The following is a 15,767-nucleotide window of genomic DNA, read 5'->3' on the forward strand; positions in this document are numbered from 1 at the left end:
GAATTTTTATCTGTCTTGCTTTCAATGTTTGTATATATAATATTACCATATTTTTATATGTACTTCTGGTTGTTTTTAATTTTGTTAAATAAAATGCTACAGAACAGTTGGGGTCTTGGGGACAAATAATAGATAAACATATATACAGCTTTCTAGTTACATATATATATATATACTGTTTAAAATTTAATTCAGAATAAAATGATTGGTATCACTTACAAATGTTTTATATAACTCCCTTTTGGAGAGATAAATATTTTAACTAACATTTGAACTATGTTGTTTTTATTTAAATTGGTGGCATTTTTGTTTTAATAGCCACATTCAGAGTATTTAACAGACTTAAAATTGTTGTTTTGTTGCAAATTTTTAAAATACTAATTTCTAAAAGCGCAAGCAGAAATATGTTACCTAATTCTACCATGTAAATGTTGATTGACAGGTAAAGGATGCTCAGCGGTCCATGATTCTCATGCAGCAACTTTTGGATGTAAACCTGAAAACTGAGGAGTCATCTCGTGTTGAGGTCAAGGAAAACGAAGAAGTGCCAGTGAAAGTTCCACAGGTGGGACTTCTGCTGCTCATTTAAATAATCAATACTGTTGCTTGGAAAGTTTTAGAGCTAAGACTTATGCGTCGAACAGAATGAGACCAATACCAAAAGCAACTTAGATAAAACAACCCAACCTTCTAAATGTCAATAATATTTAAAACATTGTTTACATGGATATTTAAATTGCCTAAAGCCAAAATATTTAAAAGAATGCATTTTTATTTAAAATTAGTAAAAAAGTGAGTAGTCATTGTACAAATGTCATATTTCAACAAAATTTGTTAGGCTGTTTTGTACGAAAAATGACTTTTTAGCCTGTTTTTTCAACTTTAGATAACTAATTGATATAATTGTGTGAAGACTAAATGCACTATTTTATTAATTTGATGTCATGTGTGCTGCATCGATTTTAGAAATTTATGGCAGGAAACAGACAAATGTAGGCAAAATAATCACAAACATTTCTGTCAGGTGATTGAGCTCGGTCTTGCCGGAGTGTTTGAGTTGATACGCGAAACGTCGCACGAGCACAAAGTTTTATGCTGCAAGGCACTCAATGCCCTTCTCAACATGCTGCAGGGTCAGAAGCTTGAAGGGATGAAGAATGAGCCTGAGCAGGTCCTGGGTAAGTGCCAAAATTTGTTTTCGGACCTTCAAAAAATTGTTTTCCTTTTTTTAAAACCGGCTTAAATGTGTCACTTTTCAGAATAGTGTTTTTATGACCTTTCGGAATATTATTTTAGGGTTCTTTTTAATCTTTCTGAAAATCCGCTGTTTGTGTTTTGCATATTACTAATATTTAATACAATGGACAATGGACATCTTTCCAATTTTTTTTAATGTGTTTCAATATGTGTGTTAAGCATTGTGACAAACTTGCACTAATATATATGTATGTACTATGGTTAAACGTAGACTGTTAACACTTTTTACATTTAAATTAGGTGCAGAAAAAAATCCAAATGGGCAAACTCAAGCTAGTTCAAATCACCAGCAGTTGTATTAGTTTGCATAATAAATAGGACATAGCTAGCAACATCTGGTCTGTGTTGTTTATTTGCAGTTAACATAGTGTTGTCAAACCTTTATGTAACTAACACCTAATTAATCTTCTTTCTTGATTTTAGAAAACTTGTTTCGGATTCTGCTCGATCTTTCCCGCCTTCCATCGGATGAAGAAGAAACAGAAATACACAAAGACTTGGCCGACCTTTCGAAAACTTCACTGCCAGGAATTGGACCCCTTAAACAGGATGTGGATGGTAATGCATTTCTTTTGCGTTTCATTTAATTTTACTGTTACAAGTGTTAGATTTAAAATAAACAAAATTAATTGAAGAATGAATTTTATTTATTGTCACTTAGAAAAAATGTGCAATTCTACTGTAATAGCGTTTTTCAGTTTTCTTTTTTTTAAATATATAATTTTTTAATTATTTTCCCTCTTAGTTTGTTGCTAAACAATGGTTAGTTATATTTCCAAATTAATTACCAATAAATCATGCCTATTGAAAGCCTCTCTAATGCTCCTAAATTAATTTTGTGTTTTTGCAGTAAAAAGTTCAATACCCTCCCTTGCTTCGTCATGTTTGCTTGGTCTTGTTTTTGCCTGGGGTTCTACTGGCAAGATGCTAGCAGTCATTACTTCGTTCATCGCCGACTGCTCAAACCAGAAAAAGCCCCTTTATTTAATGGTAGGTTTCAAATAATGTGTATAATGTTTTTGCAAATGGTAAAACTTTTGAATTTTGATGAACAATAGTTTCCAACAATTTTTATGTCTATATTTTTTTGTTATGAATAATACATCAATTTAAGGATATATATATCTTGTAATTTTAATGTAAATCAAGTCTTTACTCGCAAACTATTTTTTGAGAATAAAGTAAACTTAACTCTTAGGTATAGCAATAGCCGATTTGCAAAAAATAAAATATGCATAAAATATTTAAAACATATAAAAAGAAAAATATTTATATGTAGTAAAAATTAAATTGTAAAATATTTTATTTAAATTAATTCCTAATGCAATTTTATTAGATACCTTCATCGTTCGTGGAGTTGCAAAACATGGTTTCGGCCGCAATTCTGAACAAAGATCACATCCCGATGACCTTTAGGAATGGCATCAACCAATCTTCCCTGTTCAAATCGTGGAAGTTAAAAAGTAAAGACGCACTTTACTGAAAAATTATTGCATTAAAAAAAAGATTTAAAAGCCTTATGGTCAGAGAGTTATTTTTTTTGGCTTTAAACACAGATTTATGCTTTGTATGATGAGTTCTGAAACTTTTTTCTTAATTTTGCTTATTTAGTAAGGGGTTTGGTAACGAATTTTAAAGGCAAAAAAGTCAAGTAAATCGTACTACAAGTACGTATCGAAACGTATTTATCAAGATAATGGTGATTTACCTTTAACTAAAAAATTGGGCCAGAGAGTTATTTTTAGACTATGATAAGTTCTTCAACTTTTTTCCGATTTTTGCTTTTTACATAAGGGATTTGATAACAAATCTCAAAGACAAACAAGTGCATGTCGAAACGTCTTTATCAGGATGATGTCAATCTACTCGACCTTTATGGCTTTGAGTTTTGTTTTAAAGGAACATTACATAATATCATGTACCTGAACACCTAATTGGTTCATGTCAATATTCAACGCTGTTTATTTTTTCCTTAGTTATCGACGAAGATCCGTGCATTTTGTCGGTAAAAGCAGACGGTTTGTTTCTGTATTGCTTGCTGTTGGACGGACAACTTCTCAAGGTGAACCTAAGTTACTAATTAAAGTTTATTTTAATGCTGTTTGTTTTTTGAAGCCAGGTATTGCTCTATGGTTTTCCCAGGTTTATAGCAAAACACGATGATTTTCACTAAAACTCTAGAACGAAATTTAACTAGCCGATATTTTTATATTTTTTGGATATTGAATTTGCGAAAAAAAAACAAGATTTTTTATTGGCATTCTTGGATTTACAAATATTCCTTTCTGTTATTCTAATCTTTATTAAAAGTTAATTAAAAGCGCATTTCCAGTGACATTGCTTTAATAACGAAAGTTAACAATCGCAGGTTTAACAGGCAGCTTACAAAGGAGCGTGTAAACCGGAATTATCTTAGTTACTCGACATAATTCACCCAATTTATTTTCACCACAGTTAGGAACTGGCTTCAACTCGACAGTTGAGGGCAGCGTGTACAAGCGAAGGTCGATATATGACCTTGAAGGCTGCTCCAAGCTCAGCTCAAACGACCCAAGCCAACTGTTTTACTTCAGTGTAAGTTCCATGAAAGTAAAATATCATTGTAATTAAAAAAATCTCACCACTCCTACGGCTGTTCAAGGCACTATTTTGTTTGAGCTGGTAAATCTATTTTGTTTAGGTTTTTTCTTAAACCCAAAGTAAATTTTGACCAGATAAATCTGGAAAAAATACCTTAACGAATTTTATCTATTTTGCCTGGTTGAGCATACTAATGACGTCATTTGATATGAGATTCTTTCGCGATGCTTTATGTCCATAATATTGAGTAGCGGTATAAAATGTCAAATATCAGACAACCCGTCAGTCCCTATCGCAGCTTTTATTTTTCTCTAAAGGATTAAATATTATTGGATAGTTTAAATTGTTGGATAGTGAAGGGCGGCTAAAATTGACAAGAAATAAACAAATAGTAAATTCTTAATTGTATATTAGAAAATTCTTAACTGTGTTGAACTACAAAAAAGATAAACTACAATCATATAATCCATGAAACCCAATTAATTTGCAAACACCAGTTATTCATATTTACCTTTCCTATAATACTGTTCAGTCCAAGCTCTTTCTGTTGACCAACCAACAATCGCTGTATTCGATCGACCGCGAGACCCTGAAGGAAAAACTTGTCTGTTCCCTTCCTAAACACAACGGGGTGTGGTTCGATGATCTGGATGGCCCGTGTTGTCTGCTCAAGTCAAAACAACAGGTTTGGTTACTTAGCAGTATTGGAATGTCGATGTTTTTTTGTTCAAGAATAATTCGCCTTTTGTATTCCTGTGAGAATGATTTTGATCAGTTCCAAACAGAACGTTTTGTCGCATATGATTCCTTATAATGTATACTTATTTTGGTTTCGATCTAAAATCTGATATTCGGACCCTTTAAACGAGTATATATTCTGTTTCTTTTTTTGTAACCTAGACTCAAAAATAATTATGCCTAACGAACCCTTCATTTTTTAACAGTGGTGCTAACCATTTTTGATACAGTACGCCTAGGTTTATTAAAACTATCAGAGAAAACTATGTTGTGCAATGCACTTTACTCATCCTTGCATTCAAAGAGTCACCTTTTAGTTAATTATATATATTTTTAAGTATATACAAATACAACCGACTTCTGTAAATTTTGTAATAGTGGTTTTGTGGCCATTTTTCTTGATTCCTAATTTCTAGCAACCGAAAAATTGTTCAACGTCAAACGTATGCGTATTTTTTATCTCTAATATTAATGTTACCTAGTCATATTTTAATTCAACCAGGACTCCTACAAGCTACTGCAATACAAATTGGACTCGAACAATATTTTGACGAAACAGACGTCGTTGAAAATCCAGCTTACCAGAAAACACCTTTTGTCGTTTGGAAGTAATCTAGGATACAATCCAATCAGCACTTCGTCGTCTAGTAAGTCGTTTATATGCGGTATATATATATTATTTGCTTTTAAAAAAAGGTGACCCTGTTGTAGAGTAACTGCAAAATACAACCAAAGCTGAAGTATGTCTACACCAAGCTCTATTTTTTAATTATTTATTTAACCTCTTCAGTTATTTGCTTTGCTATTTTTATTGGTGTCAGTTTGCTAATATTAAGTGTGTAACGTGATGAACCGGGTACATCTATTTGTAGAAACCTAAAGTTAGTAAAGGGTACAAAGTAATAGAATTAATTTCTCGTTTTGAATAGAGTTTTCCAGATATTTTGTGTGCCCACATTTCTGTTTTTATTTTAATCCTTAAAACCAGCGGTTCCCAAATACCAACATTTAGGAACGGTCACCGAAGACACTTTTTGCCACACGCGATAAAACTCTTATGTAACAACTTTTTCCCATTTGAACAACATAGATAGATTAAGAACATTTTTTATGTATTAACATCTTTGAAAACTGAAATAAACCAATACTTGAAGATTTGTTTAAGCTACTTTTATGAGTTTAAGGGAAGTCGATTTCCTATGGTATGACATAATTGAACAATAATTTTTTGTTTGTAGTGATAAAAAAGTATTATGGCGCAAAACGACTTTGGACCGTGACTTATAGTTATTTAAGGTAATCCGAAATGTTTTGAAACAGTTTGTCTATCTACAATCTAGATTCTAGAATAACTCTTTATTCATTTTCAACCGAAATTGAAAATGAATAAAGAGATATTCGAAGCGTGGTTTAAAATGCTACCTACTTGTGTAAGGGCTTTGAAATTCTTACTACAACCTCCAACCATTAAGCTCGAAACGTTGTGTCTAGAAATTGGAATATTTTACCCGATTGTCTATGACTGTAATCGAGTTTATGTGTAATACAAAAAATAATCCGGGTCGTGTAGATTTTTGATAACTGGAAGGGCATCGCGCCAATAAAAACGCTGGAAACCACTGCTTTAAACCACGTCTTTGTTTTGCGGCTGTTCAGACAAGGAAGATATCGTGCAAGTCGGTGTTGGTAAAGAATTCGCAATCTCTAGAAACTCGTCGGGCGCAGTGTTTTTCGCCGGGAAAGCCGAACAACTTGGACTTAACAAGGTTTGCATAAGTTTTTATTTTTAACCTGCACTTGTAACAAAATTCGATTTAGAGTTTTAAACAAGATTTTACGTACGGTATATGTGCTTCCGCAAACTTATTTTTTTCTGCAAATCTAAAAATCCCAAGGAAAAAAATCCTCCATGTAGGAAGCACTTATATTTTTTAACTTTAAAGTATTCAAAGATAAAATATTTTCAGCCAGCCATATTATTTTTTGTTCCGTTACTTGCAAAAAAACTATGTGTCAAAATTTGGGTTTGCAGCGATCAACGTTTGTGACATTTGAACACAGACTGTAGCTTTTAAAAGCTCAAAAACTATTGCAGGGTTTCCACAAAGTCTTGAATCTTAAAAAACTTTTAAATTTATTTGCGCATTAAAAAATCTGTAAAAACCTTATGATTTGTCAAAAGTATTTGGATTTATTTAATGTACAGCGTAATTTCATATTGTGTTGCCATGGCATTCATTCTGTGTTTTTTTAAATTAAAAAAAAACGTCGAGCGATTTAGTATTTTTGGTCTTTAAGAAGCACTAAATTGTCTTTGAAAAGTCTTGAACCTTTGATCTTTTTGCATAAAATTGTATGGCAACCCAGTATTATCGATTGGTAAACAATAAATAGCAATCGTTTAATAAAGTTATATACCGCATGCACCACTGCAGTCGTCAAAATCAAACGGCGAACCTCATTTCAGTAACGATTCAGAAGCACTGAAATAAAACAGCTAGCTGTATGTTCTTATCCAAAGCAAAGTATAATAATAATTCACTACTCAATTATTACTAATTTATCACCCTTACAGGGTCACAACAAGAAAGCCCTGACCCCAGAGCCCCTACCCGTGTCCGGCCCCACCAAGATCGCACATGTGGCTGTAGCCCCAGACGGGGACCACGCCATCCTGCTCTCCGACGCCGGGGTCACCTTCTTTGTGGGGACTTCCCGGAGGGGAGAAGACGGCGAGCCAGGTGGGTGACGTTTGTTTTGTAGTGTTGTTAAGTTTGGTGTTGTGACGTTTGGTGTTGTTACGTTTTGTGTGGTTACGCGTTGGGTTTTATTATTATGTTTCGTGATGTATTGTTACGTTTTGTTCTGTTGTGTTGTTACGCTTTGTGTTGTGTTGTTGCGTTTTGTGTTAGTACGTTTGGTGTTGTGTTGCTACGTTTGGTGTTGTGTTGATACGTTTGGTGTTGTGTTGCTACGTTTGGTGTTGTGTTGCTACGTTTGGTGTTGTGTTGCTACGTTTGGTGTTGTGTTGCTACGTTTGGTGTTGTGTTGTTACGTTTGGTGTTGTGTTGCTACGTTTGGTGTTGTGTTGTTATGTTTGGTGTTGTGTTGATACGTTTGGTGTTGTGTTGCTACGTTTGGTGTTGTGTTGCTACGTTTGGTGTTGTGTTGATACGTTTGGTGTTGTGTTGCTACGTTTGGAGTTGTGTTGCTACGTTTAGAGTTGTGTTGCTACGTTTAGAGTTGTGTTGCTACGTTTGCTGTTGTGTTGATACGTTTGGTGTTGTGTTGCTACGTTTGGTGTTGTGTTGCTACGTTTGGTGTTGTGTTGCTACGTTTGGTGTTGTGTTGCTACGTTTGGTGTTGTGTTGTTACGTTTGGTATTGTGTTGCTACGTTTGGTGTTGTGTTGTTATGTTTGGTGTTGTGTTGATACGTTTGGTGTTGTGTTGCTACGTTTGGTGTTGTGTTGCTACGTTTGGTGTTGTGTTGCTACGTTTGGTGTTGTGTTGCTACATTTGGTGTTGTGTTGCTACGTTTGGTGTTGTGTTGCTACGTTTGGTGTTGTGTTGCTACGTTTGGTGTTGTGTTTCTACTTTTGGTGTTGTGTTGTTACGTTTGGTGTTGTGTTGTTACGTTTGGTGTTGTGTTACTACGTTTGGTGTTGTGTTGTTACATTTTGTTTTGTGTTGTATTGTCTGGTTACGCTTTGTGTTGTGTTTTTACGTCTGGTGTTGTGTTGCTACGTTTGGTGTTGTGTTGATACGTTTGGTGTTGTGTTGCTACGTTTGGTGTTGTGTTGCTACGTTTGGTGTTGTGTTGCTACGTTTGGTGTTGTGTTGCTACATTTGGTGTTGTGTTGCTACGTTTGGTGTTGTGTTGCTACGTTTGGTGTTGTGTTGCTACGTTTGGTGTTGTGTTTCTACTTTTGGTGTTGTGTTGTTACGTTTGGTGTTGTGTTGTTACGTTTGGTGTTGTGTTACTACGTTTGGTGTTGTGTTGTTACATTTTGTTTTGTGTTGTATTGTCTGGTTACGCTTTGTGTTGTGTTTTTACGTCTGGTGTTGTGTTGCTATGTTTAGGGTTGTGTTGCTACGTTTGGTGTTGTGTTGCTACGTCTGTTATAGAATATAGAATAGAATATTTTTGTACAGCTGGCGTCTCAAGTGTTGTATTTTTAGAAAATCCAAAAAACACACGACATTCACCTTAAAAAACATTTTTTAATGGCAACAGTTTTTCCGTATTTCTGATTATTAGATTTTAAGTTTTTTAAACTCAATTTTTTATATTTTTTACCATACCGCCGAAATGTCAACATAATGACAGACTAACAAGTTATCCATAATTTTGCGAGTAGCCTACTTTTAGCAATATTAAAAAAAACATTTTTATTATTCTGCCAAAAGCCACCAAAGGTAATAAACTGTTCATTCTTTATTTCAGTGAAGAGCCGTCGCCAGGGCCAGCCGCACAAGAAGCCCAAAGTGATGAAGAGTATGTTGGGCAAACATGTGGTGAGCGCTTGTTGCAACGCATGGACCAGCGCACTCGTCACCAAAGAAGGAAAGCTATATTTGTTTGGAAAGGACTCGACCCAGGCCGACGGAGACACTGGTAAGATATTATTGAAATAAATAAATATGCAACTATCGGCTATATAATCGACTTGAGTATATTACAGTGTTGTAAACAAGTCATTTTTAACTGGCTTTAGTCCCATTCAAGTCATTTGTGAAATAACTTAAGTCCAAGTCAAGGCTTATTTAAAATCACCGATTTAAAAGTAAAACGTTAAACTATTAAAATTGGTAAACACTTTCGATTACGGGCACTACCTCTAATAAAAAATAACAAAAAGCCACATTTACCAATATAATCGTTTTATATGCGAACATTAAGCAAAATAACTCGATTTTACAGTAGAATGTTGAATGAAAACCCCTAATTTTAACCCAAGTTACTTGAATCTTCCAAGTCAAGTCATTTGACGATCAAGGCTATTCAAGTAGTTATTTACCGAAACGATTCAAGTCAAGACATTTTCTAACAGGGGTTCTTAAACTTTTTTTCACCGCGGACACCTAAGATTTTTTTTTGCTTTACATGGACCCCGGTAGGCAAGAAATGCTCCAAAATGACGTCACAATACAAAAAACTCTAAACTCTGTTTATTTCGGTCCGAAAAATGTGAAAGTTAAATGGAGTCTAACTATACATTCAGTGCAAAACTGTTTAATTTTTAATTAAAGTGTTTTCTTTAAAAAATTAATTACTTCTTAAGTACCGGTATACACTAGTTCTTGAATTAGGCCGTCATGGACCACCTAAAACTAGTTCACGGACCCCCAAGGGGTCCATGGACCCCAGTTTAAGAACCCCTGTTTCATAACATTAACTAAAGTGCTCTTGAATCAAGTCATTGACTTTACCAACTTTACCGATTTGAACTCCTTGACCCAGTTGCTTGATCAGTTATACATCTAACACCAGGTCTTATGTACGAGCATGATGCACCAGGCAACGGTGCTATGATCGTTTCTCGACCAACCTGTGATTTTTGTCCCTAATATCCGCCCCAGTGTTCTCTGTAATCTATTTTTATCCTTGTTGGAATCGTCTGATTTGCCACCGTGAGGGATAACTGATTTGTTTATTTTTTGCGCTTATAACCAAAAACAGTTCCTTATCTCTCAGCTGTATTGCGTGTTTTAGCCAAGATGTTTATCATCGTTTAAGGTATAGTGAGACGTCGAGAATTTAAACCCTTTTGGCGTGCCGTAAGTAACGAAAGGCTACGGAACACTTCTATAGAGTATATTATGTATTTTTAAGTTGCCCAGTGGTAAAAATGGTTCAAAAACTAGAAAATTCGGCCATTTTTCCAAACCAACCCAATTCGCATTTCTTTCAGGATTGGTGTCGCTGCTGAGCAACGTTCACGTAAGGGCAGTAGAGCTGGGAAAAGCCCACGTGGTGGCGCTGTCTGCTGACGGTCGCATCTGGACGGCCGGGGTCAACAACAAGGGTCAGTGCGGACGACAAGAGGGCACGACCTCGATCGCCCAACGAATCGCCGAAGTCAAACAGGAGAGAGACGGTAAGGGCTTGGATCTCAATTGTAGCATGGAGACTGGGATGCGAACATTTTTTGCATAATGTGCGGAAAAATGTGCAAAAAAGTGCGCACGTTTTACAATGCCGTCAAAAATGTACGCCCATTTTGAGATAGTCAGTGCGGGCACAACTGCTAACTCTGACTCTAACACGTACTCTTACAAAATGTGCGCACTTTTTTAAAGGAAGTTTAAAAGGTGCGAACTTTTTTTAAAGCCATTTTAAAATGTGTGCACAATGCACATTCTGAAAAAAGTGCGCACATTTTTAAAGACATGTTAAAATACGTGCTCATTTTTGTAAGCGCTTAGATCTGAATTGTTGGCGTATTAAACTGGACTAAGGAGCCGGAGTTTAAAGTTCCTGGGCCAAGCAGGGCCACAGCAATTTTATTATGTAACTACCAACAAAGTGAACAAATTTAAAGAAAGTTCAATTTGTTCCGATTTTATTTGAATAACATATTAGGAACAACACACAGATATGTATTTTCTTAACTTTATATTGAACATCCTAAAATCATATTGCCGCTGTAAATAATAATCATTCAAAGGGTACACTTTAGGGAGACGAAATAAAGGATCGAAAATTAAACTTTATGCAGTTTTGGTTTATTTACACTACAGTTATAAGTGAGAATAAACAGGAATACTTAAGTTAATTGGCGGACCTCAATTCATCAAAAGGAGCTCAATAATTAAGAAGTGTTCAAACTTTCGTTTGCTTTGTTATCTCCATTTGCAAATAACATTCACCGATTTGCCTGCGACAATGTGCAGCAAGCTTCTCTACTATTTCATCAGGATTCGACGTCGAATGAGGTTCGATTACTTGTTCAAAGCATTTCACTGCATTTTCAAATTTGTTAAGTTGTTGATACGAACAACCGACTAAAAAAGGCAAATAATTTGGTTCGTTCAATGGATGCTGTTTTATATATTCTTGACCTTGTTCGAAATAATCAACAACCAGCTTATGTTTGTTTAGTTGAAAGCTACAACAAATTATTTCATTAAAACATTTTCTAATCAAAACATCCCCCTCTACAGTTTTAGGAAAACTCCAATACATTCGTAGAGCGGTTTCCAGTGTGTTATAAGCTTCCTCGTATCGATTAAGTTGATTGAGACAAATTCCAGCGTGCAATTGTGCATTTGCAACTAACCGTAAAAAAGGATATCCCTGCTGCCCATCACATGTGGAGATGGCTTTATTTAACTGATCTAACGCTAATTTGTAGTTATTGTTTTCACAATTATGTGTTCCAATACAGAAGTACATTTCGGCTCTAACGTGAACTTTTCTTTGCTGAAATTGTTTACTTGAGGGGTAGAGCTCATAAGCTTCCTTGTACAAATCACTTGCTCGTAGAAGGTTTTTCTTTTTTACGTAAATTTTGCCCTGGGACACTTTGCATTCAGCAGGGAAATGATATTTGTTGTTTGGAACATAATGCTTACTTGTAGAAATATTTTCTGCCATTTTAATTGCCTTTTCAGCTTCTTCGTAGTTGTTTATAAAGATGTAAGTTTGACCAAGTTCCAACAACACAATTGCTGTGTCGTGATCTGAAGTTTCATCGAAGGCCTTTTCACGACATTTGAGTAGATATTTCTCAAAGTATTCAATGCTTTCTTTGTTTTTACCAATTCCACGGTAATACCGAGCAATATATAGTTGTGCATTTTCCGAAACATTGTCATTTAGAACAAGCTTAACCATATTGCCAGCCTCGTCAAACATTCCCTCGTCAACATAACAATTGAACAAATTCGATTGAATTCTTGAGTTGTCAACAAAATATGAGCTTCTTAATTGCAAAGCTTTTTTGTAGCAAGTAATCGCATCCAAGTTAATCCCAAGTTCATCGTAACAAAGTCCCATCTCATAAAACGTTGCAGCCCGCAATGGATCGTTGTCTCCTAAAAAATCCAACGTACTCTGAAAGCATTTTAAAGCGGTTTTATGATGATTAATTTTGTAGTGACAAAAACCTTCATTAAAGCAACGGACTGCTTTTGTTTCTTTTAACTGAAATATATTTTTGCTTCTGCAGTTTTTAATGACGTTAATTGCTTCGTTATACAAACGTAAACAGAAAATCGAAGATACAACACGAAGCCAAGTTAATTCTTTTGCTTCAGATTCCTTGATAGTGAATATTTGTAAATTTTAAGTAAAAGAGAAAAATTCAACAATTTTGGATTTTTCAAATACTTCAAGTAACAAATCATGAAAAGGATCGAATCTTGCGTCAAGATAATCGCACTGGCCGGAGTATTTCGAGTAAACCCGCAACCTAACTTCACAGGCGAAAGCAAGTGCAAACATAAAATCATCCGATTGTTGCTGTGATATTTTGCTTGGAGTCAATTCCCGCAAAATATCGAAAGAAGACGATGATTTGCAATTAAACCGTCTACCAAGTGCTGCTATAAACAAAGTGACGCTTCGAAATACAACGCTTTTGATGTTTACTGGGTTTTCATTATGCATCAAATCTAAGCATTTATAGATTCTAAACTTGTCAGTATCTTCTATAAGTTGATTTTTAAGATTTTCATCAAAACGAGGTTGTTGTAAGATGTCAAAGGTTTTTAGCTTCATTTGATCATAAATTGCATCATCGCCACAAACAAAGCATATTTTGGTTAAAATATCGCCCAAGTGGTAACCGTTTTTAAGATCAATGTTCCATCCAAGATATTCAAGCATTTCAGAAACAGGTTTAATCAGCTCGGTATCCCAGGGTTTGTTCAGTGTAGCTGACCTACCAAGTGGGAACTTGCAAGCAAAAGTAACCATTCCATCAAACGAAATGCCACGGGGTGTGTGCGCATCAAAAAACCAGCTCTTACCATTATTTTCCTTAGGCTCATTAATGTAGGGCAGCGAAACGTGGGGTATTATGGTTTCACCAAAATTTACAACCACAACTTGAAACATCACAGATACCCAGCGGAAATATTCAAGTATTGCTTCGTAATCTGAACGATTTTGAACACCTTCTTCCAACAAATAGATGTGCTCGAAATCTGAATAAGGAGTGATTTCATTTCTAGCAAGTGATCCCATTCCAACCAAAGCATATTTACAAGGAGCTGGACCTGTAGCTTCCACACAAAACTCCATTATATCTGCCATGAGCCATTTGTATTTTTCTGTAATTATTTTTTGTAAACTTTCTATCAGACAAGCTCTACGTTGATCGGTTTCTGCAAGTGAAATTGCTTTTAACGCGCTTTTCTTAATTGTACGCCTAAAGTCTTTTACTTTAGTGACAGATACTTTAACCAGATGCTTTAAACTGTCCACACTGGTGTCATGGCTGCCAGCAAGTTGAAGAACACGCGAACAAAGCTCATCGAGATCTTTCTTAACCTCAGCAACGTTGTCAGGTTTCCTCACAATAGTTGCATTTAACAACACAGCGCTGCGAATGAGAGATATTTTCTTGTCTCTACCCTCGGGTAATTCATCAGCTATTTCGTGATATGCCCGGCCGAGTTGATGGATAATTTTGGCGGATTGTTTTACGTCACGTTCCTTTCCGTTTGCGTAATATAATGAATTTAATTCCTTTGCAAGTTGAAAGGTTTTAACTTTGTGAATGCTAGCTTTAATATCAGAGCACTCTTGCATTGTATTATCTGATTGTAAACAATATGTAAAAGATTAATTGCTGTAATAAAACACAAAACAAAAATCAATTGTGTTATCTGCACTTTTGTTTCATAAATAACCTTTAACACGACGTCTGAACTACAACTAAGTACTACTGACTGCAGTTTAACCTACACAAGCCTTTTTACATGCGGGTTGGCGCGCATGAAAAAAGAGAAAGGCGATTTCGCTAAGGGCTTAGGTTCACGTGGACTAAACCCGCATACGAGCGGGTTACAGATGTGCACTGTTTAAGTGTGCTGCAGTTGTTTACACAATAATATTGCTAAATTCTAAAAGTTGTTTATATGTTAGTATTGTTACCATTATTATTAAATATAAACTAGCATTTGTTCTGTTGTGCAATTACCTGATTAGGGTTGCGTTTTTAATATTGTATTTTAAAAAGGGGAGAGTGACAGAAAACTAATGTTATCAATTATAAAGATGTCTCACCAAAGAAGAACTATGAGAATAGTTCCTTTACTCATCTTGCCAATCTTTGAAAATTATAAGGTTTCTTTGGGTCCTGCCATTAACGTAGCACATTCTTTTCATGAACTAACTCCCAAAAGTATATAAATTTCTTCATTGGGCCAATACACTCACAAAATATATTTTGTGTATAATGAACATGCTTACAAAATCTGTACCTTATCTTTGTGACTTGGTGGCCGCAGTATTCTTAACTAACCAAAACTAAATATCAATTTGGATCGATTTTTTATATTACAGTTAACTTATCTTGTGCTTGCCCGCATGGCATGCGCATACCCGACTGTGGTGCAACAAAAATAAACTGTGGCGCTTTATGTGCGTTGCCAATAAAACGACCGTTTTACAATCTATCCTTCAATTTAACTGTTTGTCGAAAGCTAACATCAAAGGAATTACTTTCCCCGCCCTTTCATTATTCATTTAAACGCTACATTTTAACTTACACACGGTTTGTTTTGTCGTGCAGTGTCAATGAACGAGGACAAGTCGATGGACGACCTTCCGGCCGTCGCGGTCGGCGGCGCCGTCGGTGGCGTTGCCGGCGTCAGTGGCGTCGGGGACGACGTGAGCGGCACGAACGCCCCGGTGGCTTTTATCTGCTCCCCGGACAAGCATAAGTGGCGCAAGGACATGTGCATGGTGTGCGCTGTTTGCTGCGAATGCACCGGATACGGGCATGGGTGTGTCAACTCTTCGCTGCAGGGAAGATACCCGGGAACGTGAGTGCTAGTGGAGATTTTTTGGTTCAAGGCATACTTGGACTACTTTTTAAAATTAGATTAGAATTAAAATTAGAGCATTTTAGTTTTTCCAAATTGGATTAGAATTAGAATTAGATCGTTTTGAGTTTTCTCGAATTAGAGTAGAATTAGAATTACCGAATTCCTAAAAAATTAAAATTCAACTAGAATTTGA

At 35.6% G+C, this 15,767-nt stretch overlaps 1 protein-coding gene across 1 annotated transcript in view; it reads left to right on the forward strand.

Annotated features, from left to right (window-relative positions):
- Positions 1 to 15,767, forward strand: part of LOC146131971 (E3 ubiquitin-protein ligase MYCBP2-like) — a 124,731-nt gene that overhangs the window by 1,709 nt on the left and 107,255 nt on the right. Inside the window, 14 exon segments of the mRNA XM_083397167.1 lie at positions 443 to 565; positions 1,025 to 1,178; positions 1,681 to 1,815; positions 2,108 to 2,247; positions 2,594 to 2,720; positions 3,234 to 3,319; positions 3,712 to 3,831; positions 4,370 to 4,522; positions 5,078 to 5,222; positions 6,232 to 6,341; positions 7,151 to 7,316; positions 9,021 to 9,191; positions 10,489 to 10,674; positions 15,319 to 15,571. Of these exon segments, the coding sequence (XP_083253293.1) occupies positions 443 to 565; positions 1,025 to 1,178; positions 1,681 to 1,815; positions 2,108 to 2,247; positions 2,594 to 2,720; positions 3,234 to 3,319; positions 3,712 to 3,831; positions 4,370 to 4,522; positions 5,078 to 5,222; positions 6,232 to 6,341; positions 7,151 to 7,316; positions 9,021 to 9,191; positions 10,489 to 10,674; positions 15,319 to 15,571 (2,069 nt within the window).

Source organism: Ascidiella aspersa, chromosome 9 (assembly GCF_963924565.1).
Source record: "Ascidiella aspersa chromosome 9, kaAscAspe10.2, whole genome shotgun sequence".
NCBI lineage: Eukaryota > Metazoa > Chordata > Ascidiacea > Phlebobranchia > Ascidiidae > Ascidiella > Ascidiella aspersa.